This window comes from Ursus arctos, unplaced genomic scaffold, assembly GCF_023065955.2.
Source record: "Ursus arctos isolate Adak ecotype North America unplaced genomic scaffold, UrsArc2.0 scaffold_32, whole genome shotgun sequence".
NCBI classification, from domain to species: domain Eukaryota; kingdom Metazoa; phylum Chordata; class Mammalia; order Carnivora; family Ursidae; genus Ursus; species Ursus arctos.
In genome coordinates, this window is record NW_026623008.1 from 882552 (window position 1) to 909967 (window position 27416).

General features: G+C 57.2%; 1 protein-coding gene across 1 annotated transcript in view; it reads right to left on the reverse strand.

Annotated features, from left to right (window-relative positions):
* CFAP74 (cilia and flagella associated protein 74) overlaps window positions 1-27416 on the reverse strand; it is a 61786-nt gene that overhangs the window by 26362 nt on the left and 8008 nt on the right. The window contains exons 3-16 of the mRNA XM_057305445.1: window positions 25533-25617; window positions 25278-25424; window positions 23512-23610; window positions 21700-21804; window positions 16836-17009; window positions 16157-16267; window positions 15671-15773; window positions 14707-14864; window positions 13307-13511; window positions 11856-12014; window positions 10629-10802; window positions 10004-10122; window positions 7354-7420; window positions 6841-6930 (exon numbers count right to left, since the gene is read on the reverse strand). Coding sequence (XP_057161428.1) covers window positions 6841-6930; window positions 7354-7420; window positions 10004-10122; window positions 10629-10802; window positions 11856-12014; window positions 13307-13511; window positions 14707-14864; window positions 15671-15773; window positions 16157-16267; window positions 16836-17009; window positions 21700-21804; window positions 23512-23610; window positions 25278-25424; window positions 25533-25617 — 1796 coding nt within the window. The remainder of the gene's footprint in view (window positions 1-6840; window positions 6931-7353; window positions 7421-10003; window positions 10123-10628; window positions 10803-11855; window positions 12015-13306; window positions 13512-14706; window positions 14865-15670; window positions 15774-16156; window positions 16268-16835; window positions 17010-21699; window positions 21805-23511; window positions 23611-25277; window positions 25425-25532; window positions 25618-27416) is intronic.

The following is a 27416-nucleotide window of genomic DNA, read 5'->3' on the forward strand; positions in this document are numbered from 1 at the left end:
ACAAGCAATGTCGCTCGGTCAGTTTGAAGAAACCACCTGACTAGAGAGTAAGGAAAAGGTGCTGAGCTGACTCCAGGGAGGCGTGGAGTCTGTGGGCTGAAGGCCCCCGCGCTGGGTGTGGAGCGCGGGGCTTGGGCGGGAGCGCTGTGTCCACAGGGTGGGCTTCGCCCGTCCACACTGCAGGGCGCTGGGCTGAATGACCAGGGCATGGGGGGTGCGGGGAGCCGTGCTCTCACTGTTGGACCAGGATTCACAGGTAAGCAAGGGGAAGAGGCTGGGATGGTCCGTGCGGTCCTGCGTTAGAGGGCGAGGTGCCAGGATGAAGGTTTGGAAGCGCCCACGTGCCAGCAGAAACGGCCACACCTTCCGTGTGGATACCAGTCTCTTTCCTTTCTTTTTTTTTAAAGATTGATATATTTATTTGACAGCACGCATGTGCACGCGAGCAGGGGAGGGAGGGGCAGAGGGAGGGGGAGAGAGAGAGTCTTAAGCAGATTCTGTGCTGAGCACGGAGTCCGACGCGGGGCTCAATCTTACGACTCTGAGATCACAACCTGAGCCGAAATCAAGAGCCGGAAGCTTAACCGACGGTGCCCCCCAGGGGCTCCAGCGTGAGGAACTGGGCTAGCTGGAGAAAGGACTCACTCTAGGGCAGGGCGGGAGGTGTGCACATGAGCCTAGAAGTGCTCCAAGACAGAAGTTCTGAACACAGTCATAGCCGCGCGTGAGGGGGACACGGGACAGTCACGGCCGCGCGTGAGGGGGACACGGGACAGTCACGGCCGCGCGTGAGGGGGACACGGGACAGTCACGGCCGCGCGTGAGGGGGACACGGGAGCTACCTGAGCTACTCCCAGGAAAAACGTGAGCAGCAACAAGAAGTTGTATTTGATTCTAATTCAAAGAGTGAAATAAAGAAATGATTTTATAAACCAATGAATGTGGGAGAGATTGATCTCCCTTACAGAAGAATTGCAAAAAATTCCCGCGGCTCTCCAGCCCTCAGTGAGCCGGAGCGCGCCTCCCGCCCTCGAGGCCTCCCACAGAGCACGGTCCGGCAGACGGGCGGCAGGGGAGAAACACCACAGTGAGGAAACCCGGCGGCCACCCCGAGTCAGGTGACGGGGGTCACGTCGCACTGCGAGGCCTGGTGGTAGTGCGTGCCCTCGACGTGCCCAGAACGCCTGCTGTCCTCCTCCCCAAACCCACCACCTCAGTCCACTCAGGAGGGAAACTTCACACAGATCCCAGCGGAGGAACAGTCTACACAATCACCGATCGGCATGCCTCCGAATTGTCAAGGTCATCAAAAAAGAGAGTCTCAGAAACTTTCACAGCCGCGAGGACCCACGCAGAACAGCCGCCATAAGGAATGTGTCGCGCAGGGTGTGATGCCAGCACAGAAGCTGGATGTTAGGTAACATCCACGGAAATTTGAACGTGTCTTCTTCAGCGAACGATAATCACGATATGTCAATATTGGTTAATAATTTTAATAACCGTGACGCAGTGACAGAAGGGGTTACTGGGGAACCTGGCTGTGGGGTTAGCTAGGATTGCATTTTTTCTGTAACGCTGAAACTATTCTAAAAAAGAGTCATTTAAGAAAAAGCCGAGCTACATCTCCCTCGCTGGGGAGTCATGAGGATCGAAAGGACACACTCATGCTCAGAGGGTCCGGCAAGGTGGCTGCCGTCCCCGTGACATCAGTGTGCTCTAGGCGCTTCCTTCCAGGGAGGGAGCACGTCCTCCAGGGCACGCGTCCCCTCGCCCTCATGGCCGGCTGGCAACTGGCCATCTGGGTGCTGGCTAAGAATGTCGTGCGCAGGCTGCCTCCCCGTGAGGCTTCTCTGGGCCCCGAGTTTGGAAGCCCAGGGGCCCCCCTCTCCTCTGGGCCCCTGCAGGACAGAAGCTGCTGAGGGCGACCACAGCAGCCTGTGTGTGTGGTGGGTGTGCACTTGTGCGCGTGTGTGCAGTTGGGGTGCGTGAATACGAACGTGTGTGTATTCATGTGTGGCAGGTGACCTGTCTCCTGCTGACAGGTCACCAGATTTCCAGAAGCCCCATCTGGATAGAAGGGGCCCTCCCCAAACATGCGGGGCTGGAGGCAGGGCGTGGGTGGGCCTGGGGTGCTGCCCTGGGAAGGGGCTGTGTGTTCTGAGTGTGGGAGCGACACCAGGTCACATATGAAACTGGGTGGCTGGAGGGCTGCCCTGCGGGGCCCCCTTGTGCCCCTCTAGCCGTTCTCCCTTCTTCCTGATCATGACAGAGCCCTGAGCTTCAGTGGGACACGGAGCTGCCCAGTAGGCTCTACTGCCCCATCTACCTTGCGGCCAGGGGTCACCACGTGACCATCACTTCCGGCTCACGCGGAGGACCTCGCCTTTCCCCCTTCCCTCTGACTGGGAAGGGACAATGCCTTGGAAGCCATTTTTTGAGGGTGGCAGGGCAGCACGCCTGCCAGACGCTCACCTCTGGGGCAGAAACAAGTCCTTGCTTAACGAAGCTAAGTCTGGGGCACCTTTGTCACAGCAGCTCCACACGATGACTTCATGACCTAAGTGCGGAGGAGCCCAGAGGACACGAGGACCCTGTGCTGGGCATACTTGACTGCAGGATGCTGGCCTTCTGTGTGCTTGGTGACGGGCCAGGCCGCAGATGAGTGCTTTCCAGGTCCATCCAGAAAGGAACCCGAGGCCTCGCCATGCAGGGGAGCAGGGCTTCCTGGTGCCTGACCTTCTCCCACGGCTGAGTCCAGGGTCTGAAGCTTGACTCCACCACGTACTTGCTCTTTCTGAGGCCCCGCTCCCCAGCAAGCAGTGTGCCCTGTGCCATGGGCCACTCTGAGGAGAAGGCAGCGGCCACACGGCATGGGGGGCAGCTTGCAAGCCCAGGAGTGGTGGTTGTCCTGGAGGCAGGAGGCCACAGCAAACATCGGCTCTCCACGGCCTCCGTGAGGCTCGGCAGCCACCAGCAGAGCTGCCACAGCTGGGGGCCACAGTGCACAGGCTGTGTGTGGACCCAAGCAGGGGCCCAGGGCTGCCACGGCCACGGTGGAGCAATGGGAGCGCCAAGAATGGAGACTAAACAATCAAAACACGTGGAATCCACAAACCCACAAATCCATGAGGAAACAGGAAGAAAGAGGACCTAATCTGCCACCATCGCAAGTGGTAACGGTGCCAACTCCTCCTTACACTAAGACTAGTAAACAAGTGAACACGGAGAGCAACAGCTAGTACAGAAAACAGCACTCCCGGCCCTTGTGGAACGGGAGGCCCAGGAGGTGACACCGGGAAGCACACCTGCCTCAGGAGACTTGTCCAGCCCAAGGATGGGGCTGCTTCAGGCAGGAGGCGTGGGCATTGCTACGACTGTGAGGCGACGGCCGCGCTCGCTGGGGTTCCAGACACGGTGTGGGCTGTCGCCGCATTACTGGGAGACTGGTCTTGGCGTCAGCACCAGTGGCAGGCTGGAGAAAGACGCAGGGGACTTAGAGATATGACGACGGGGTGTTGAGCCTGAAACAAAGTGAGCAGAGTCCGGGCGACCGCGGGCGGCCCACCACTGGCGGCCCAGCATCTGCGTCACGGGGGTCCCGGCAGCGGGAGACAAGGAATACGGCCCGAAACGCCCAAGTTCGAGGAAAGACATGAATATAAATGTCAAAGAAGCTCTCTGAACTCTGAGTAAGATGAAACCAAAGACCCACCCGGGGACACGTTACAACCAAACCTTTGAGACAGAGGGGGAGGGGGCGACCCCGTGCACACGAGGCCTCAGGAGCATTGCCAGCCCATTTCAGAAACTCTGGAGCCAGAAGGCAGTGGGCCGACGTGTACAAACGGCCAAGAGGGAAAAACCGACAATCAAAAGCCCTTCTCCAGCAAAACCATCTTTCCCAAAGTGAGGGAAACCAAGACTTGCCCAGATGAACAAAAGCTGAGGGCCTTGCAGGAAATGTGCCCGGAGGCTGGAGGCCAAGCGGAGACACGGGGACTGTCACTGGGAGCCACCAGGAGAAATACAGCCTCAGTAAAGGCGAGCGCACGGAGACGTAAAAGCCAGTGCTCTTTCACGGTGCTTTAACTGTGGGTTTTGTTCTCTACACAATTTAAGAGACTAATGCTTTTTTTTTTTTAAAGCACATGTTTTAGACTCAAAGCTAACGGTATCGTCACTTTGGCTGGTGGTCCACATTCTGTTCTCCACATAAATTAAGAGACCTAAGCATTTCAAACCTTGTGAGTTTGTGGTTTCGAACACACAGTCACTCAGATGTAATTCTGTGACGTTAACATGGGGACGGGGTGGGCGCCGAGCTGTAAGGAGCGGACCGCCTACAAACCACTGAACCGAAGCTGCTCTAAGTCCGAATTGGGGTGCTTTAGTTTCGGGGTGTCAGATGCAAGCCCTCGGTGACCACAAAGGAAAGAGCTACGGGACGTACACAAAAGGGAACGGGAAGGAGTTTCAATATCTGACTATAAAAAAATAAACTAGACACAAAAGACATCGACGCAGGAAACGAGGCGCGGGAGAGCGGGGGCGGCAGGGTGGAAGCCCGGCCTCTGCACCTGTCGGCCTCGACAGGGACAGACGTTCTGACACACACAGCAACGTGGACGACTCCTGAGGACAGTCACAGAAGACAAACACCACGTGATTCCACTTCCATAAGGCACTGAGAGCACCGAAATCCCTAGAGACGGAAGGTGGCGAGGAGGCGCCGGGGCCGGGCAGGGGCGGGGTAAGTGCCGCACGGAGACAGAGCTTCATTCTGAAGGTGGGAGAGCTCTGGAGGGCGTGCTGGTGGGGCCTGCCCGTTATGACTGTAATCTGCTGGAGTGGGGACTTACACACGGCTGAGATCGTAAACTCTCTGTGGGGTGTCCCAGTGACGGGAGGTGGTGTGGGGCTGCTGGCACATGGGACCGGGCGCTGCCACGGAGAGGGGGCTTCTCTCTCTGCCCCTCTGATGGAGGACGTTGCACGTGACTTCCTTTCGTCATCATTGTTGGTACAGGAGACGAGGGTGGTCTGAAATGTGCTCGTGAGGCTGGCCCTCATTTCCGGGGCCATGGTCTTTGCCCATGAGAAGTTCCTGCCAGGGAAGCGGCTGCCCGTTCGCCTGCAGCCTGGACCAAGCTGTGGCCGTGAGACACAACGCTTGCCGTTGCGATCAGCTGCTGAATTTGGGAGTGTTTGCTACACAGCACCTCGGCAGGAAGTGCTGACTTGTTCGCTCAGGAGGGGCCGTGATAGGTGGTTTCTGCGGGAGAATCCCCTTCTTTACTCCAGATGCCTGTGGAAGTTGTATAAGGGTGGGGTGTTGGTGTTACGGTATTGCTGTGCAGTGGAAGTGGATCAGCGAAACAGAGACCAAGCAAATGTGGCGAAGGCGACAGAGACGGGATCCGGGCAGCACACGGATGATCAGAGCTATTTTTTCTGCTTTTCCTTACGTTTGAAATTTTTCTTAATTAAAAAAAGGATTAGCAGTGACTGCACGTATCATGAGAAGCATGGAGTCATGTGTGGAACGGTCGAATCAATGTCGTACACCTCAAACTAACATAACATTGTATGTCACTGATACTTTGGTAATAAAAATTAAAAAATACATTAAAAGATTTTAAAAAGAATCAGTTCTGCACAACAAAGGCAGACAAAATGAAAAGGCAACCTACAGAATGGGAGAAAATATTTGCCATCCAAAATATATAAAGAGCTCACACAACTCAATAGTAAAAAAACAAATAGTTCGGTTAAAAATGGGCAGGGGATCTGAACAGACATTTTTCTTTTTTTTAAATAGAGAATAAAATTAAGGCATTTCTTACTGATGGAGCCATCAGGTGGGCGAGCCCTGGGGACACAGCTCTTCTCCACACCCCAACACACACCCTTCTAAATGGGACATGCGGACGCCCAACAAGCACATGGAATTACTCAACACCACTCACCATCAGGGAAATTCGAGCCCAACCACAATGAGTTATTACCTCCCAGCTGTCAGAACGGCTCGAATTAGAAACACCAGAAACAAAAGGTGTTGACGAGGACGTGGAGAAAGTGGGGCCCTCGTGCACTGTTGGTGGGGATGCGAGCTGGTGCAGCCACTCTGGAAAACAGTGTGGAGTTTTCTCAAACAGTTAAAAATAGAGCTACTCTGCGATCGGCAATATACTTCCAGCAATACATCCAAAGGAAATGAAACCAGTCCCTCAAAAAGACATCTGCACCCCCATAGTCTCAGCAACAGGACTTACGATAACCAACCAGTGGGGACAGCCTAAGCGTCTGTCAACGGATGAACAGATAAAGAAGAAGGATATCTTGCCATTGGAACAGCATGGATGGGCCTTGAGGGCGCTGTGTTACGTGAGATAAGCCAGACAGAGAAAGACAAACACCGTACGACCTCCCTTGTGTGTGGAATCGAAGAAACCCAAGCTCATCGACAGGGACAGCAGAGTGGTGGCTGCAGGAGGCGGGGGAAGGTGGACCAAGGGTGCGGATTTCAGTTATCAGGCCTGCAGATGTGACGTACGGCACGGCGCGTAGTTTACAAGGCAAACTGGGGGGACGTCACACAGCTGGCGAGGGGACCGGCGTCTCCTGAGACGACCTGAGGTCTCCCACAGCCTGGGCTCTGTGGGGCAGGACGCGGCCCTGGCTTCCCCGCGGCGATGTGAGCGCTCGCCCTCTCGGAGCGGTCTGCGAGCTCCCACTTGCGCGGGCTCGGCCACAGCCTCCCCTCACCTGAGCTGCGTGAGGCCGGGGACGCACCGCGCCCTTGTCACCAGGGCCTCGCCGGCTCGGCATCTCTGGACTTACCGCACATTTCTTTGTGGAGCACTTCAGCGGAACGGAAAATCCACCCGTCTGAGCCATAAATGAGACGTTTCCTTCCAGATCCTTGTTTATCTAAAAAATAAGACACCCAACCACCCTAACGTTTGTAACTTTACCCAGGGACACACGCTGTGGCTCCAGAATCAGGGGCCGGACCTGGGCGTGGCCACAGCTGGGAGGAGCCTCGCACTGGCGGGGCCCATGAGAACAGTCTAACACGCCCCGTTTTGACCCAAGAACACACCAGATCACCCTGCAGGCTAGCAAACCATCAGGGCAGCCCTACAATTCTTCCTAGCATCAGAACACAGCTGAATATGTTTGGAAATAGAACAGGGGCCTGTGTGACCCCTACTGAGGCCTGTGCGTCCCTCCTCCATCACCACATCAGTGTCTGCAGAGCCTGGGGAGGAGCAGAGACCCCGTCCCACCCACCGCCCACTCACGATGGAGAGAAGTCCCTTTACCTCATCTGGTTTCGGAACAGACACTCACCATGGGCTTGAAGGTGACAAGTACTTCGCAGGACATCCCGGCTGACATGGGACCAGGGGGATCAAAGCTGCAGGTAGAACCATCCAGGGGATACGTAATCAGACCAACTGGGAAGGCGCGGTTGGGCTGAAATGAACTGTGCACAAGAGCCACGGCCTGGAGCAGGACTGAGCGGGTCTTCTGGACCCTTCCTGCCCGTCCTCGGTGCTGCGCCCCAAGTCCCAGGAGACCCTCAAGTAACATCTGCATGTGTGTGGAGTGAGGGAGGGGGCGGGTGCCACGGTTCCCGGGGGACATGCATGTGTCTGCCTGGAACCAAGGGCAGGGTTTTAACCCCAGGTGTGAGGGGTGTGAGCCAGGTAAGGGGCTGGCACTGACCCTGCACACAGCTGGGACCCTCTGAACCCCATTTTCAGGGAAAGGTCCGGGGAAAGAGCCCCATCTTCACAGGGAGATTCGAGGGCAGTCAGCCTGTCTTGGGCTGGATCATGAGTGAGGAAAAGAAGCTCCCAGAGAATTTCTAATGTGGGGTGTGTTTTCACAAGGTTGGATTTGAACTAAGGTGCTTAGATTAGAAAGATACAAGCTAAAAACTTAATATAATTGTTTTCCCCCTGGCTGGTAATGACCCCATGGCACCAGGCAGAAGCAAATCCAAAAGTTCTCTGGTTGGGAGGGAAGCTTTTTGATGCCACATCACAGAGACCCCGGGGGGCAGAGTCCCACTGGTGAGAAGTTGGGATTCCCCTCATAACGGACACGTGGACGCCAACAACACACGTGCAGACAGAAGGACCAAACTCCAAGAGCCTCGGATAAGAGAAGGATTGAATGGGGGCTTTAAAAGATGTCGGGTTGGGGCGCCTGGGTGGCACAGCGGTTAAGCGTCTGCCTTCGGCTCAGGGCGTGATCCCGGCGTTGTGGGATCGAGCCCCACGTCAGGCTCCTCCGCTATGAGCCTGCTTCTTCCTCTCCCACTCCCCCTGCCTGTGTTCCCTCTCTCGCTGGCTGTCTCTCTCTGTCAAATAAATAAATAAAATCTTAAAAAAAAAAATAAAAGATGTCGGTTAAAATGGTCAAAGACAGAAACAGAGAATCCCAGACGTGAGGAAGGAGCAAGATGCCGTCAGGAAGCAGCTGCCGGCCTGAGGTAGGGTGCAGAGCTTCTGCAGGTGAGAGGTACGGCCACCGAAACAAGAGACTCGGTGACAGTTTGTTTGTTTGTTTGTTTCTTTCTTTTTTTTTAAGATTTTGTTTATTTATTTGACAGAGAGAGGCAGCGAGAGAGGGAACACAAGCAGGGGGAGTGGGAGAGGGAGAAGCAGGCTCCCCACCGAGCCGGGAGCCTGATGCGGGGCTCGATCACAGAACACAGAATGCTGGGGTCATGACCTGAGCCAAAGGCAGACGCTTAACGACTGAGCCACCCAGGTGCCCCTTGGTGACAATTTCAACAGCCAGTTAGACACAGAGAGAGAAGGGCCGACTGAGTGTCAGACTGGAGAACACACCTGGACACACAGCTGGAGAGACGTCCACAGCTGTTCGGAGGTCTGAGTCCTCAGTGAGCCCTAATGCATCTAAGAAAACCAGTCCACACCTGACACAACGCGGGGGAGCCGCAGGACCCTGAACACAGGGACGTCTCAAGGCGACCAGAGGGAAGCCAGACAACCCCCCGGGGCTGTAACTTCGGGCTGAAAGCTGACTTTGCAGCGGCAGCCACAGGACCAGGAAGACGGAGGGTGATGACCTCAGCGCAGGGATTCCAGCTCCAGCCCCAGCGGGGAGTGCTTCGGGTGCTGAGGGAACAGACACCCCGAGTCTGGGCCCCTGAGGCCCCCCCAGAGACCCGCAGAACAGCATGAAGAACAAGTAGACCCCAGATAAATCCTGCCCGACAGAATAATGGTGTTGAGCAGCAATTTCCGGCCACACTCTGCCCAGGCAAGCCTTTGCAGTTAGCGGAAGAATCCAGAACGCTGCCGGAAAGAGAGGAGAGGGAACGCAGATCCTAGCCCTACAGCAGCCCCTGGAAGAGAACAGCGTGTCCTGCGTGGGAGAAGCTGACCAGAGCCCAGGTCAGCAAGCATGAATCGCAGGGACAGGTCGTGGGGATGGGCGGTGGGGACCAGCCTGCACCCACACACTCCCACCAGGAGTCCTAGAGCCATCCCGGGTCATCGTGGGCCTCCAAACACATCAACTAAAAGCTGGCAGAAACCAGGAGGAGACTTTCTTAAAACCAAAGGCAACATGCTAAGGAGCAGAAGCAAAGACAGACATTGCAGCAGACACACGGGGTCAGCATGAGAAAAATGAGGGAAAAGATAAAGCAGGGAAGAGCAAGCATTAAAGTGGACAGACAGACGTGAAAGATCCAGGTCATGCAGCAGTGGGGTCATAGAAGGAGGACACAGAAACACGGCTGGAGGGACATCTTACCCAGAGTGGGCGACACCAAAACACGGACAGAGAAGGAGATGTGGCCGCCACACCCCTGATCACACAGACCGGGGATGGCCTCAGACCCCGTCAACGCGAGCAGACACACAGCGCCACCCCCAGGCGGGACGCGCCGCACAGACCGTGCACGGCTGTCAGCCACACAGGCGCCCGCCCCCCGGCCCCGCGCCCCCGGGCCTCTCACTCGATGTGGATGAAGTCCCGGAGGTGCTCCTCCACCCCGACCAGCTTGCAGTGCTTAATGCTGTAGGTGGCGTTTATCAATGTGACCTTTTTCTTGTACACTTTGCCAAGATCAAAATCCTGGAAAAGCCAGAGAAGTTATCCTGAGCGTGTCGGAGGGAAGCCGCCTGTGCGCCGGCGCGGCAGCCTCTCGTGTGCCCCTAGATGGCCAGCGAGCCGACGACACGAGGAAGGTCTCGGGGACGGCCAGCAACAACTCCCAAGGTTTCCCGACCTAGAAAGGGCCCCTCTGGAGACACACGAAGAGCAGGGAGAGCGGGAGCGGGAAACGGCTTCCTGGGGACCTCGGACAGCGTGGGGCCCGGGGCTGGCGTCCGACTCTGTGTGACGGACTCGGGACCGTGTGCCGTCCCAGGAGCCCGCCAGCCCCTCTCCTGCAGAGTCTGGTGACTGTGACTGCGTGTGAACACTGGCCCCTCACTGTCCCTTCCCAGGGAGGCTGTCCCCTGGGACGAGGGCCTCCCGGGGCTGGTGTCTGATGCCCCCCCGAACACCCTCAGTTCCAGGGCAGGCTGGCAGGGCCGTGTCCCTCCTTCTGGGCGCCCGGGAGGGCTCTCGGCGCTCACCTTGAAGTGGATGAGCTTGGGCTTGCTGTTGAAGGGGCGACCTTTGAACTCGCGCCCGGACACCACCTGCTTGTGGGTCACTCTGCTGTGCAGCTTCTCCACGGTGCGGGCCAGGATGTCCTTGCCCATCTTCGTCCCGCCCACAGGCTTCCGGTCCACATCCTCTTTGGGCACCTGAGGTTCCAGAGAAGCAGCGGCTGACACGCGAGGGCGAGCCCAGGCCCAGGAGGGCCAAGGGCAGCTCGGGGGCTGCAGAAGTTAGTGGCACAGAGCCAGGACCCAGAGCAGCCAGGGCAGGGGACAGCGTGCACGATCTGGCAGGCCCCTTAGAGAGCTGCGACCATAGCGAGGTGGGCGGCCCTTACTTCAGAGAAAAAGGAAAGACGGGCAGAGTGGACACGTTCAGCGTTCTGGCAGATTTCTGGAAAGTAACGGCAGGGCGGAGTTTTCTAGATTTTTGAGTAGTTTATCTGTTTTTATTTATTTATTTTTATTTTTTTGGCAAGGGAGGAGCAGAGGGAGAGGGAGATGCAGGCTCCCCGTGGAGCAAGGATCCTGACGCAGGACTTGATCCCAGGACCCGGGATCACAACCTGAGCTGAAGGCTGATGCTTAACCGACTGAGCCGTGGGGAGTCTGCTTGTCCCTCTCCCTCTACTCCCCGTGTTCTTTCTTACTCTCTCTCAAACAAATAAATAAATCTTAAAAAGATAAAATAAAGAGCTAACGTTTCAGTAGCAACAAAGCAAAATAAAAAAGGAGTTGGAGGCCTAGCTGACCGAGCCACCCAGATGCCTCGTTTCTCTAGGTTTTTTTTTGTTTTGTTTTGTTTTTTTAAAGATTTTATTTATTTATTTGACAGAGAGAGAGACAGCCAGCGAGAGAGGGAACACAAGCAGGGGGAGTGGGAGAGGAAGAAGCAGGCTCCCAGCAGAGGAGCCCCACGTGGGGCTCGATCCCAGAACGCCAGGATCACGCCCTGAGCTGAAGGCAGACGCTCAACGACTGAGCCACCCAGGCGCCCCGTCATCTCTCTAGGTTTTTAAATCAGGCCAAAAGGAAGGTTTCGAAACGCGCGATAGGAACAGCATTTCCTCAAACGGCATAAATAACGGTGCCCCCCTGAGGGACGTGTGACCAGGCAAGGGGCTCTCTCTGCGTCTTGGCTCTAGGCCAGCAGCGCCGGGCATTCCCAACCTCGCGGGCCTGGAAGCAGGGAGCGCTTACCTGGTACGGCTTATGGTCGTCCTTCCAGAGCCCGGGGATCTCCGGCTCAGCCAGAGAGTCATCTTCCCAGCTGGTGTTCCCGGGGTCCCCCTGGACGGACTCACTGGAAATGGCTACCAGTAACTGAGGGGCTTTGGGGTGTGCGGCCCCGTCACTGTCCTGCCGTCGGGGAAAGGAATTCAGTAGCTAATTACAGAAAACAGAGACTCTACAGATCAGGGAGAAGAAAATAACCCTCATCGTGAGCCCCTTGGGCACATCTTTTTCTCTTTACCTGGGGACTAGAACACAGCCTGTTTCATAACTTTTCCCATTTAAAATATTAGTATCTTTATACAGCACTAAATATTTTTCTCCAACACCCACAAGAGTCCACAAGATACTAATTTATGGATCTAGTTTTGTATTGTTTCTAATGTTTGTCCTTCATGGTTACCACCTGGAGGTGCCTGGTCCTGGGATTGGGCTTCGGTGGGGCCGGGGTGCAGCCTCCCTCCAGGGGACAGCACACGTAGACGGAGGAGACATTGTCACAAACGTGCGAAAGGCTCCCAAGGAAGGAGACCGGGTGTCGACGCGGAGAAACACAGGACACCTAGTGTGGAGGGGCAGGGAAGGCTCCAGGGGCAGCTGGCTGGACGGGGCCAGGGGGCCGGGGCGGAAGCAGCAGGTGTGAAGGCCTGGACGTGTGGGGGCGGGGCTGGGAAACAGGACAAGACTGGAAACCACCTCGGGACAGAGCGAAGGCCCCGCAGAAGCCAGTGCAGACGCCCGAGGGGCTTCTCTGGGCAGCGCCATTTGTCCAGTGACCTGGACCTTCAGGTTCTGGGGTGCCAAGGGCAGAAGTGCTGCGCTGGGCTCAGGAGGGGAGTCCTGGTATCCCTGCCCCACACTCCCTGAGACAGGTAAACAGGTCACCGGCCTGGGGGCCGGCACGGCGTCGGCCCTCGTAGGGACGAAGGCATGAACGGATGAGGGCTGCACAAGAGAGAGGACGTGGGTGTCTGGAGGCACCAGTACCCCTCGGCCCGGGACTGGCCTTTGGTCACTGGCCTGTCTCGGTTATGGAGGGACCAGTCAGGTGGCCTGAGCCAACCTTGCTGCAGGCGACACCATGGTCACGGGCTTCCCCACCTGCAGTGCTGTCCCCAGGGGGCGGCTCCCACGTGGGTGAGATGCTGGAGACCTGGGTCTGACGCCACGTGGCCTGCCACCCCGCCCACTGTGGAGAGGACACGCCCGCCCACCGTTGGGGCCTCCCAGCAAGGACAGCCAGAGGAAGAAGGTGCCGAGAACAAGAAAAGGAGACATCCTGGCGCAGGACATGCAGTTTCTCCTGCTGGATCTTAGCTGGAGGGGTTTATACAATGGCTCAAGGTCCCGGGCCCTCAGATCACCTGTCTGCTCCCCTGGAGGTGCGCGCATTAGACGGGCAAGGGCCCCCGGCTCACCGGCAGGTGACAGGAAAGGACTGCTGTGCCACTCCCTTCACAGACGTCCGTGACATAGCTCCACGTCTTATCCCGCAGAGTCAGCCGGTCCGCGGCTTTGGCAGGGGAAGACTGCTTCTTCTTCCTGTTCTCTTCCTCAGCCTCTTCTTTCAAAATCCGATTTACGATCTCCTGCTTTCTGAGCTTCTGCTCCTCCTCGAAGGTGCTGTGGGAAAACGCCATGTGGGCCCAGAGAAGGCGAGACGCAAGATGTGAGCTGTGTCCGGGGACCCCAGGAGGCCCGGGTCAGCTCAGCGGCGCTCAAGAGCCCTTCCCAGGAGCACAGGTCCAGCCTCCCTGGGCACAGGGTTGCAAGGCGCTGGTCCTGGCATGAGCCCCTCGCTCCTGAGGGAGTAGATGAGGCCAGGACGGAGACCCAAGACTTGAAATTCCAGCCCAGCCCGGCCCAGGCCCAGGCCCAGGCCCCACAATAAGCCTTGACCCCACGGGAGCTGCCCCTTGCTCCTGGCTTCCAGGCCGGCAGCTGGGCACTCCTGCTGAGGCACAAAGCAAGGCCACACTCACTCCTCCCAGCTGCTCCTCCTTGGCTCTTCCTTGTGTGCCAGGCCTGTGCCAGACTAGGGGACTTGTGGAGCTGCCCCCGGGACCCCCCCAGCAGGATGGGGTGATGGCAAAGCTCCTGTGGTGACACTCAGGGCACGGTGACTCCCAGACAACAGATGCCGTCCCCAGTGAGATGGCCAGGAGGCCACCCTTGGGTAGACCCTGACAGTGACCGTGATTGGGGCTGGGGGGCTGGGGAGAGCTGGGAGTGGGAGGAGGGACGTGTCCTGCAGGAGGCGGGCAGGGGCAGGACACTGACCTTTGGATCTCAGGAAGCCCGCTCCTGGGGGCGGGGAATTGGGGGCAGGAGGCAGGGCGGGGTGCAGCTTGGGGGGCGAAGTACAGGGACCCTGCAGGCTGAGGGGGGGTCTCAGGGTGAACGACGGGGATGCCGGACCCCGGGGAGGGGGGTCGCAGCAGCTCGTGGCACCGAGCGCCCATTCGGAGGAAATCAGAAAGCAGAACCCATGAGGGTGAGCCCGGGCTGGAGGGTCCCGGATTGCCCAGAGACGGAGAGAGTGAGCCATGTTGGGGCCTCAGTGCAGCTCCTGAGAAACCACGAAACCAGGCCAGCAGCCTGAGTGGGGCTGCGCTAGGGGAGATAGGGCTGGAAGGGTCTGTGCTTTGAGGCCCAGGGGAGGCCCCACCTGCTGGGGTGTGGATAGCAGGGTGTGGAGGGAGGGCTGGAGCCCCCATTTGAGGGGGAAGCCCAGGGAGGGAAGCAGCTTGGCTAACCGTGATGGCCATGCCTCCCAGGGCATAGGGGCTCGAACCCTGGAGCGCCACCTCGCACTCACCGGTTCTGGGCTTCCAGCTCCTGGCACCGGCGTTGATGGAAAACGTGCTTGAAGGCGTCCCCACCTTGGGCCAGAATCATGTCCTTCTCGGCTTGGGCCTTCTGCTCAGCCAGCTCTGCCTTGGCTTGGCCCCACGCTTGAAATTTCCGGAGTGTTTCCTTGGGAATAGAGAGCAGTGAGGGTGTGGCGTTGGCACATGCGTGTGCACACACACCGGAACTTTCTAGTGCACGGGTGATGTTACATCAGCTCTGAGACGCCTGAGGAGATGCTTGCAGAGCCCTACCCCCTCACCTGGCCCCGCCCACCTGCTGACGCACCCTCCTTAAGATCCTCAGGGGCTTCCCGCAACCTGAGTGCACTGTCTTCCGTGGCTCCGCACGACTGGCCGCTGGCCTCTGCCCCCTGGCTGTTTCTTGGACATGCTGGGCTTTCCTCCAAGAGGCCTGCTCTCCTTGCCTCTGAGCCTTTGCAAATGCTATTCCCCTTCTTCCCCTCTCCATTTTCCAGGCCTAACTGCCACACCCCAGGCCCCAGGGGGGGTGTCACTTCCTCCAGCAAGATCCTGGACCCCTGCCCACAGCCTCACCAAACCCTGGTCCTCCTGGAGCCTTGTCATCACTCCTCCCATGGACCTGCCCATGAGGACAGGTCTGTGAGCTTTCTTGCCGCCTGGCTAGGCACCTGGCTAGTGCCAGCACGGACCCGCAGGCAGCAGATCCTTGGGGGAGCGACTGAGTGCTGAGTCTGAGGACACGGGACTCCCGTCCAGAGGAGCAGGGATTCAGGCCAAGCGGTGTGCAGGTGTGGACCCCTGCCTGGAAGGACACACGCCTGCCTGGACAGGCTCCTGGAGGATTGCGTGGGGCCCTACGGGTGTCAGGAGGCTCTCACACTGTCCCTCCAGGATTGCAATGTGCCCTGCGGGCAGGGGTCGCTGACGGCCATGAGCCAGGGCGCCTACCCTGTTGGCGGTGATGCTGTTCTTCAGGGCCAGCACCGCGTCCATGCGCCTCTTCATGTGCGCCCGGGACTTCATCTCCTCCTGCCTCTCCTGTTCGCGAACTCTGGAGGAAGGTGCAGGGTTCACCGGAAGTGCCAAGGTCATCGTCATGCACGAGCACAGAACTAGAAGGAGCCTGGGGGTGGGTCATGTCGGCCACGGAATAACAGAATGTGGTGACATGACAGGTACATGTCAAGAGCTGTGTGGAGCGTCTGTTACACGGAAACGTTGAAACACGCTTCCCTGGACTGGAGGCTCCTGCCATCTATGGTAGGTCCTCTTCTGACAAAGGCAATCAGCTCAAAACTAAAAATACAGTTTGATTATTTTTTGACAGTAAGGTGATGATTTAATAATAAAATTGGGGAATTTTAAGACAAAAACAAAGGATCCATTCTTGTGTTTCTCCTCCAGGGTACCGATGGGAGGAGTGTGAGACACTACCTTCTCAGGGAAGCCTTCAGGAACTTCACCGCGATCCTGTGGTTCCTCTGGGCATCTTCCACCAGCTTCTGGTGCCGGAGCCCGCGCTCCTTCTGGAGGTGCATGGACTTCCTGCAGCGGCAGGGGGCAGTGGGGACGGACACTCATGAGCGTCGGCTCTGGAGGGGCCACGGCCACCTGGGGAACAGGTGTCCCTAAGAGCCAGGCTGGCCAGGAGCGGGACACGGGACGGAGCGGGCACCACAGGCAGGACCAGGACCAAGCTGGTGGGGAGGGGAGGGTGAGGACCCCGAGAGTGACCAGGGACCTGGCTCCCACAGAAGCAGCAGAGAAGTCTGGCAGTGGATTGGCTGGGGTGGGGAGGGGAAGAGTAGCGGGACCTTGGGAATGAGAGGTCAGGAGATGGGGCCGCACCAGGGGAGCAGGAGTGGGTGTTCCCCTCACAGTGGGGCGGTGCCACTCAGGAGACCCCTGGTGGGAGCTGTCCCCCGGGAAGTGCAGGCACTGAGCCTCTGGGGCAGCCAGAGCAGGAATGGGAAGGAAAAGTGGACGTAAGGTCAAGGAGAGGGAGGGGTGGCACTGAGGACCCTGGCCAGGGGGTGGGCCACGGGTGGGGCTCAGGCAGACCCCCGAGCTGGCTCTGGAGAGCCCCCCCCACCGGCAGGTCCCTGCCACGTACCTGACCCTCAGCAGCCGGTTCCGCTCAGCCTTCTCCAAGGCCTCCTCCTCCCTGTGGAGCTGCTGGGCCGCCTGCGCATGGAAGCACTTCCTGCCAGCCACTGCCTCGTCCTGGGCAGACTTTTGGAGGTCCTCGAGCTGTCTCTCCTGGATCGCGATGTGCCACACGGTGCCCCTTCAAACAAGAGGCACTTTTGTTTATGATGGTGAAGGTGTTGGAGATCTGGGGCCGTGCCCTCCGCGGAGTGTCCACTCCAGGGGTCTGGGAGGGCCTGGACATCCAGTTTCGACAAACACCACGGAAGGTCAGCTCCTCCTCCTGGGAGCCCTCTGGGCCTGCGGCTGCTGGAGAGCGAGGCTCCCTCTTCACCTCAGCACCGTCAGCCCCTGCCCTGCTTGAACCTGGATCTCCACCTCCTGAGTGCTCATGGACACTCACCTGCACCTGCCCCCACCTGGCCGGAGGACGGGCGTGCCACTCTGAAGCAGGCCAGGGGCACAGGTGGGAGACGCTGCCTTTCAAGGGGGCCCCTGTGGCACTGGGACCCTACAGCCAGAGACAGGGCCCTGGGTAGCACAGGGCGTGGAGGGGAGGGGGGGTGGTTGATTGATGATGGGGTCCCTCGGCCTGAAAAAGATGGGGGTCTTACTAAGGTCTCACTTTCTCCGAATAACCGGTGTGGTCAGAGACAGGTGACAGTGGAAGGAAGGTCAGAAGGCCAGAGACGCAGCTGGAGGGGGGGAGGGGGGGCAAGCTCAGGAAGGCGCGCGCCTCTAGCAGCTGGAAGAGGCAGGAAAGAAGTCTCCCTAGAAAAGAAGACAGCCCTGCTGGCTGCTTGGTTTTAGCCCCGTGAGGTCTGTGCAGGCGCCCGACCTTGGAACGTGAGGTACGTGCGTTCTGTCTGTGCAGCGACAGAAGGAACGCTACGGCTCTCAGGCTGCCGCCCCCACCCCTGCAGCGCCACACCCCTGCCTTGGGGGCTGACTGGGAAGCTGCCCGGAGCCTGCTGTTTGAGCAAAGCCCTGCCTGCCCCCCCCCATGACTGTCCTGTCCCTGGGCTGTGGGACCCCAGTGAGACAGAAGCTCGAGTCCAGGGATGCAGCGACCATGTGACGTGGGCCACCTGTCATGAACCTCACGTGTGGCTCATCGTCTGTCTCCCATCACCACAGACACAGGCTCCCTGGGTGCAGCTTCTCATTTGTTCTAGTCACTGACGAACCCTAAATGCTTGGACGGTGTTTGGCACGTACCAGGTTCTCAACTGTGTGTTGAATGAATAAGTGAGTGCCACTACCTGTCCCTGAGCCACAAATGCAGGTGTCCCGCCGGCACCCCAGTGCGCACGAGAGCCCCAGGGAGGCCCGCCCCTCCCACACCCCTCCTCGGAGTCCCCGGCTCACGGAAGGCTCTGCCCAGCACACGGTCAGTGACACAGGAGGGCCCGAAGGCACATCCTCCCTGAGAGCAGAGTTGAGGGACCGCCTGTGGCGTCGCCGATCTGCAGAGACGCCCAGCAGCACCGGTGGTGTGGCTGGCGGCCCAGAGGCTGGCGGCATGGCTTAGGGAGGTGCCAAGCAGCTGGACTTCTCAGAATGGGCCCAGAGCGTGAGGACATTAGGACCCCGCTTGAGAGAATGCTGCTGTGAGTGAGGTGGGCCGGCTAGCCACACAGACTCGGCCCCCTCGCTGAGCGCCCAGTCAGCCCGCAGCGGAGAGCAGCCAGGCCCCGCGCTGGTGCACGCCCTTCAGGACCCAGATGTCTTCCACTGGGGCGGGCGCAGGGATCTGTGCCCTTGGGAACGGTCACGTCTGCTGGACACAGGGCTTCCTTCTTCACCTGTGTCCTTGTCACTGCTGCGATTCTCTGAGGAGGCACAGTGCTCGGCTCACCACGCATCACCGTGGCTTCCGCACAAAGACGTACTTATACAGACGAAAGTGCCGAGGTGGGGTGAACGCTCAGTCCATCACTTGCCAGGCGCCGCACAGGCACAGCAGCTGGGTTTGCCAGGGAACGGCAACTCGAGACTCAGGACGAGGCGGCCAGTTCCCAAGATGACAGCCGTGACCCTGCCTCCTGAATGGACACCGCTGGGCAGCCCGCACCCACCGGATCTCACGGTTGATCCAGATGTGACAGAAGTGATGGTATGTCACTTCTGAGATGACACAGGGGGTTTTGCTTTGCTACTGCCCCTCTCCCTCCACACTGGCTCGCCCGGGGGCTCAGTGCCCTGTGGTGAGCAGCCCTAGGGAGAGGCCCGTGTTGGGGAGAAGTGAGTGAGCCTGGAAGCTGATCCTCCATCCAGCCCAGTGAACCTTCAGATGCTGCTGCCTTGGCTGACATCCTCATGGGAGACCTTGAGTCAGAACCCCTCAGCTACACTGCTCCCAGGTTCCCGACCGTCTAGGAAGGCTGAGGTAATGCTTGTCATGTTCAACTGTGGATGTACCAGGTTCCTGCTACACCCAAGAACACGGATGCACCAAACCCCGCTACACACAAGAACACGGATGCACCAAACCCCGCTACACACAAGAACACGGATGCGCCGGACCCCGCTACACACAAGAACATGGATGCGCCGGGTTCCCGCTACACACAAGAACACGGATGCCCCGGACCCCGCTACACACAAGAACACGGATGCTCCGGACCCCGCTACACACAGGAACACGGATGCTCCGGACCCCGCTACACACAAGAACACGGATGCGCCGGACCCCGCTACACACAAGAACACGGATGCCCTGGACCCCATTACACACAAGAACACGGATGCGCCGGACCCCGCTACACACAAGAACACGGATGCGCCGGACCCCGCTACACACAAGAACACGGATGCCCCGGACCCCACTACACACAAGAACACGGATGCCCTGGACCCCACTACACACAAGAACACGGATGCCCTGGACCCTGTTACACACAAGAACACGGATGCCCTGGACCCTGTTACACACAGGAACACGGATGCCCCGGACCCCGCTACACACAGGAACACGGATGCCCTGGACCGTGTTACACACAAGAACACGGATGCCCTGGACCCCGCTACACACAAGAACACGGATGCGCCAGACCCCGCTACACACAAGAACACGGATGCCCCGGACCCCGCTACACACAAGAACACGGATGCCCCGGACCCCGTTACACACAAGAACACGGATGCCCTGGACCCTGTTACACACAAGAACACGGATGCCCTGGACCCTGTTACACACAAGAACACGGATGCCCTGGACCCTGTTACACACAAGAACACGGATGCCCCGGACCCTGCTACACATAAGAACACGGATGCCCTGGACCGTGTTACACACAAGAACACGGATGCCCTGGACCCCGCTACACACAAGAACATGGATGCGCCAGACCCCGCTACACACAAGAACACGGATGCCCTGGACAGCGCTACACACAAGAACACGGATGCGCCGGACCCCGCTACACACAAGAACACGGATGCGCCGGACCCCGCTACACACAAGAACACGGATGCCCCGGACCCCGCTACACACAAGAACACGGATGCCCTGGACCCTGCTACACACAGGAACACGGAAGCATCTGGGAATCTGACAAGCCAGGACCTCCAGTGTTTTGGCAGCTCTGGTAAAGACCACTGCCCAGCTGCGTGCTGGTTGGTGAGCCCGGCCTCAGGGCCAACCGTCTAGCAAGGGCCACGTAAATGCTGGTCGTCCTTCCTGACCTACCATCCTGGCCACTTTCTCTCCTCCCCTCTTCTCACTAGATGATGGGGAGGGTGTTGTGCTTTCGCCCGCGGGAGCCAGGGGGTCAGACTGGACTGTGCGTACCTTACAGGAAGGATGGCTTACAGACTGATTCCTGGCCCCCAGACTTGCCGTGGGGGGTGGGCAGCTGTGGTTCTTCCAGCGGACGGGTGGCTGGTGGCCGATGCCCTGTCCCAGTCCTCTCTGGGCCCTCCTGCATGTTTCCCAGAGGCCACCTGGCCAGCGCCTGGGGGAAGGGGCCACTGTGCGGGGGGAGCAGGACCCGAGGGACACGAGGGATCTGACGCCCTCCTAAATCCCTTTCTTGCTTCAACTAGCTGGAGGCAATGTTGACGTTTACCACCTGGTCTGCAAAATACTGAAGACAATGCAACAGTCTCTTTTCTGGGGCATGCTTTTACAAAGGTTGTGAAACACTTAAAAAAATTTTTTTTTAAAGAGAGAGAGTGCGAGCAGGAAGGGGTGGAGGGAGAGGGAGAGAGAGAGAGAATCTTAAGCAGATTCCCCATTAATCGCAGAGCCTGAGGCAGGGCTCCAGTTCGACCCTGAGATCATGACCTGAGCCGAAATCAGGAATTGGACATTTAGGAATGCCTGGGTGCCTCAGCTGGTGAAGTGCCTGCCTTTGGTTCAGGTCAGGATCCCAGGGTCCTGAGATCGAGTCCTACATCGGGCTTCCTGCTCAGTGAGGAGCCTGCTTCTGCCTCTGCCTGCCGCTCCCCCTGCTCATTCTCTCTCTCTGTCAAATAAATAAAATCTTAAAAAAAAAAAAAAGAGTTGGCTGTTTAGCTGACTGAGCCACCCAGGCACCCCTGAAACACTTTTTAAAAATGGTGTTGGCAGTTCTTCGGAAGCACAAAGCAAGAAAGGGGAAAAAGGAAAAGAGCATTTCATAGTTCTTAAAAATGTAAGCAAACATGGAGAAAGTGGGAGACATTTAAAAAAGGTGAAGTCTTAGCCTTTCAATGATTTCATTTAACGAGCTCCTTCCAATTTCTTGGCAGCTTCAAGGTCAAGCACGCGCAGCTTCAAGGGCAGTGACCCGCCGCCGGCAGGAAGGGCCCGTCCCGCTCCCCCCCCCCCCCCCCCCCCGACTCACTCGCTCTTCTGCAGCAGCGCCTTGATTTTCGACTGCAGGTCTCTCTCGTTGTCCAGCTCCATGCACAGGCGTCTGGACACCGCCTGGAGGCGGCCCACAGCTGCACTGCTGAGGCACAGGGGCAGGGGAGCAAGGGAGGTGGGGGGCAGTGTCAGCCTGGCCCCGAAAGAGCCCCCTCCGGCCGCCACCCAGGGGCCCTCCCAGGGCCACCTTCCCCTGGCTTCTTCATTTTCCTGAGAGAAATCTGTCCAAACCAGCCAGCAGGGCGGCAACGGGTCTGACGTCCTAGGCCCACTGCTGGCTGCTTGGCTGGGCATAGAACTCGCTAGACAACCCTCCCTGGTCACGCCACTGCCCACTCCCCTCCCAGGGTCGGGGAGCTGGTTCCCCTGGCTCCAGCCTGTCGGCGCTGCAGGCCCATCGAGATCCAGGAAGGACCCAGCACACTCGCCCCACGACTGCAAGCAGCCAGGCGGCCGAAAAGCCAGCGGGAGACTCTCTAGGTTCTGAGCCCACTCCGCATCTCATGTCGTTCCCCTCTTGCGTCCTGGAGTTGGGGCTGGCCAGTGCACTACCCAGTCATCCTAACTCCCAGGTGTGTTCCGAGATAAAGACAGGGATGCTAGGATGAATGGGGTGGCCGGTGGGGACCACCTAGGCTGCATGGACAGCCTAGGATGACACTGATCACAGGACCTGTCTGTGTGGATACCATGGATCAGGACCCCAGACACGTACGCTTGGGGAGTGGGTTTCGAGCAGCTGGTCAGTCTGGCCATCATTTTGAGACACCCGACCTGCTGGGTCCCATCGAATCAGGTGGATTTCAAAATCCTACAAAAGAGCCTGTCTCTCCCTGTGGGGGCCTGGGCTGCAGGCTTCATGAACACTATCTGGCTCCTGGTCCTGTCTGTCCTGTGGCCCTCAGGACTCCAGCCTCCAGTGGCCAGGAGCCCCTCTGCCCTCCTGGGGCCAGTGGGGCCCGGCATGCGCCTCTGTGGCTGGCGTCTTCCCTCTCCTGGCAGCAAGTGGAGCAGCTGCATTCAGACTCCAGCTCCGAGCACCAGGACCAGAGTCCCACTGCGTCCCTTCTCAGCACGCTGACCTTGGGCAGGTCACTCAGTGTCCCGAAGTCCCTCCAAGGGCTGCTGTAAAATTACAGGGCTGAAGTGCGTGGACGCCATCTGGCTCACGGGGGGATCTCAGGGTGCATCTGTGGACGCCAGCCCTGCGTGCATGGGGAGCTCCCAGCTGGTGTGTCCGTGCAGTAGCCATGCAGGCATCTGACCCCCACGCCTGCCCTGCCCTGCCCCCTAGTTTTGGTAGAGGCACCACCTGGCTGGTGGTTCAAGGCAAAGCCAGGCCTGACGTTTCTTCCCCTAAGCCCACTGGTATCCCTGCACTGTCCCCACAGAGTGGCCCTTCTGTCTGGGCACCCCTGGGGCTTTGCACATCCTCACCCCGCAGAATGTTCTTTCCTGGTCACTGCAGGCAAGTTGTTTTCGTCACTCAGGTCCTAGCCTGGAGGTAACTTCTCAGGAGGCCTCCCTGGCCACCTGTCTCAAAGTGATCACCCCCTCTGACCTCACGGCCGTCAGCTTTCTTGTCCCTGTGATCAGCGGTTTCTTTGTTTCCATTTTGGGTTGTGTCTGTTTCCCACGCAGGAAGGCAGCTAGCCTGCTTTCTCGTGTACCTCAAGGCCGTAGGTGTTAGTATAGATCGTAGTTTGGGTGGGACTAGATGCCGCTCTGTTGCACTGCATGGGTGAGCCCCGACCGCCTGCCCCCTTGGCGCCCAGCGCGCATGACCTACGTGTTGTTGGCCTCTCTTCCCGCAGCCACCTCGGCCGCCACACTCGCTTGCTGTTTGGTGATGAGATCCATCCTCTGGCGGCAAGCACGCAGCTCTCCTCTGAAAGTAAGCCAGAATCTGGATGAATGGGTCTCTGGAATCCAGTCTCTCTGCATGCTCCCCCCAGGTGCCTCTGTTACCCATCTTCAGAAAAGGACAGAGGGGCTCAGGGCAGGGCGAGGTCCAGGCCCTCAGAGACCATGTTGGCATTTCCCTCCAGCTCCCCTGACCCAGGCCAGAGGCTGAGGTGACATCATCTTTCCAGGGATTTCTCACACAGTCAAGCTGCATGATCAGGGTCTTGGACATCTGCTTTCTGAAAGCACCTGTGTGGCCTCAGCCAAAATGAGAATTAATATGAACCAGTACAAATGACTGACCTCAGGTGTGTCAAGGGCACGGGGGAGAGGCCTAGGAGCGATGTACACAGGGCGCACGGCTGTAGCCTCTCCCCAGTGTTCTAGAACTCACAGACCCAACAGGACAACCACCCAATGTGTGGACGTGGATTGAATCCCGATTTGAAACTCTAGCTCCTGCGATTAAAACAGCAGAACCAAACTAGCTCCATACGACGTCTGGAGGACACGCCGGGAACTGCCATATGGACGGGTATGCAGTGGTGGTAGGGAGATGTCCGTTTTCTTAGGGGAAGTAACTGAGCCAAGGTTCTACACAAGGAAGTTTTTGTATTTTTAGTATTTAGGAGTAAAGTATTGCGATTTCTGCAATTTGTCTGCAAACAACTTAGCAAAAAGAAATCACATAAAGGCACAGAAAGAGAGAGAAATGACAGGAAAAGGTTAACAGTGGTGTACGGGGGACAGCTATAACCATTTCCAAAAGTTCCCGACTTTCTGTATGTTTGAACTTTTCTTCACAGACATTTGGGAAGCACGCTGAATCAGTGCTAGTGCTGATGGAGCTTGAGGGGCCTGTAGGGCCGGGACTGGCCACACAGACCGGGCACCAGCCAGGCCGGCCCAGCAGGAACAAAGAGGACACCTTCTGCTCGCTTTACGCGACAGCCCAGAAGGCAGGAGGAATTCTGTCCATTAAGGATGGCCAAGGCCCTGCTCCGGGGCCTGTGCGGTCAGCAGGGTCAGAGGACTGGCCTGGCCAATGCCTCCTGTTCACAAGGGTCGTCCCGCCCACTGCCGCTCACCCCGCCCACCGTCCTGCCACGCCCACTACGCCCACCACTCACCGCCCTCAGCTCTCTCCGCCCACCATCGTCCGCTCCAGCCACCGCTCACCCAGCCCATTGCCACCCTGCCCCGCCCACCACAGCTCACCCCCACTGCTGCTCATCCCACCCACCATTCCGCCCCACCCACCGCTCTCCCCGGCCCATCACAGCTCTCGCCCTATGGCCCCGCCCATCACTGCTCGCCACGCCTACCACATACCACGCCCGCCTCCACGGGTGGCGCTCACCGTTGCTCCCCCCGGCTCCGCCCGCCACCCACACCGCTCACCACTAACTTGGTTTTCTCTTCTTTTTAAATTTATTTGAGAGAGAGAGAGAATAAGGGGAAAGGTGGGGGGAGGGCCAGAGGGAGAGGGAGAAGCTGATTCCCACCGAGCACCACCGAGCACTAAGCAGGTGACCTGGGAGTAGGTGGCGGGCGGGTCCCTGGCAGTGTGAGAATTGATCCCAGGACCCCGAGATCATGACCTCAGCCCGTCAGAAGCTTAATTAACTGAGCCACCCAGGAGTCCCTCACCTGGTTTTCTGAATGAAAAGCTCTTTCTCTTCGCGCAGCTTCTCTAGGTGGCTCAAGGTCTTTCGCAGGTGGCATGCCTGGAGTCGATCTGGGATGGCTGTTTTCTTCTTACTTATATCAGCATCAGTGTTGTGCTCTTTCTCTGGGCTTAATGTAGAAAGGACACCAACTGCCCTCGCAGCCCAGCTCCACCTTTCTGCAGAGGATGCCCAGGCTGGGGTGGGAAGAAGCAAGCTGCCCACCCAGATTAATTACCAGAGGCATCCCGAGTCAGCACTGTTCCCAGCTTCTGGAGGAAGAAATTCAACCTCAAACTCTGGATTCTCTAGTTCGTCTCTTTCTAGAAATCAAGGCAAGAGAAAAAAACAAAAAGCAGATATAGACATTCAAGTCTGAAGCACTGGTATAAATCTAGACAAGCTCATACTGATAGGCAACAATGCTGATGGTGTCTTAGAACAATGGTTCTCAAAGTGTGGCCCAGGGAACCCTGGTGGGAGTGCCTAAAACCCTTTCAGAATGTCTGCAAAACCAAAAACTATTTTCCTAATAATACTAAAACATCATTTGTCTTTTTCACTCTCATTTCTTAAGTGTACAGTGGAGTTTTCCAAAAGGCCACATGATATATAATATCACAACAAACAGATGCAGATATGAGAATCCAACTGTCTTCTGATAAACCAGATTCTTTCTGTTACATATAATAGGTTCAGTTTTGCTAATTTAAGTGAATAAAAACAAAAAATTTTCTGCTTTAATATTTAATACAGTAAATATTAAAAGATATAATCAACATAAAAGCTCTGGTTCTTCAAGAATTTTTATGAACGTAAAGGGGTTCTCTGACAGAAAAGTTTGAGAAATTTTGTCTTAGATACTCTCTGTAGACTTCCAGCAAAACATGGCCAATGGAACTATCCAACAGCATATGTTGCCACTCCTTCATTAAACCTCAGTGAAAATTACTGGAAAGGAATTAAAAAAGGCATCAATGCAAATCACAAGAAATACGGTAAAGAGAGTGGACAAGAAAACCCTATGGAATTTTAGAAGATGGAAAGGTGGGCATTGATTTACCTCACCACACCCCACCATACCTCACCTTACCTCACCATACCTCATCTAATCTCACCTCATCTCATCTCACCTCACCTCACCATACCTCATCTAATCTCACCTCATCTCATCTCACCATACCTTACCTCATATCACTATATCTCACCTAATACCACCTCACTTCACCCTACCACATCTCACCTCACCTCAACACACTACAACTCACCTCATCTCACCATACCATACCTCACAACAACTCACTTCACCCTACCACACCTCACCACACCTCACATTACCACATCTCACCTCAATTCACCTCACCTCATCTCACCTCACTATACCTCACCTCAATTTATTTTATGTTACCTCACCATACCTCAATAATCTCAACTCAACTCACCTTACACCACCACACCTCACCATACCTCACCTAATCTCACCTCACCTCAACTCACTTCACATCATCTCCTCACCTCATCTCACCACACCTTACCTCACCTCATCTTACCTCACCACACCACACCTCACATTGCCACACCACACCTCATCTAACTTCACTTCACCTAATCTCACCTCAACTCACCTCACTTCATTTAACCACACCTCACCTCAATCACACCTTACCTCACCTCATCTCACCATATCACAATTCACTTCATCGCACCACACTTGACCTCACCTCATCATACCTCACCACAGCACACCATGCCTATCCTCACCTCAATCACCATACCACATCACTCCACACCTCACCTGACCTCACCAAACCTCACATCACCATACCACACCTCACCTCATCTCATCACACTTCATCTCATGTAATCTCACCTCAATTTACCTCAGCCGATATCACCACACTTTACCTCACCTCACCTCACCACACCTTACCTCACCTCACCTCACCACAACTCACCTCATCTCACCATACTTCACATACCTCACATCAGCTCACTTCACCCTATCACAGCTCACTACACCTTACCTCACCGTACCTCACCTAATCTCATCTCATTTTACCTCTGCTCACCACACATCACATCACCACATCTCACACCTCAATTCACATCACCACACCTCATT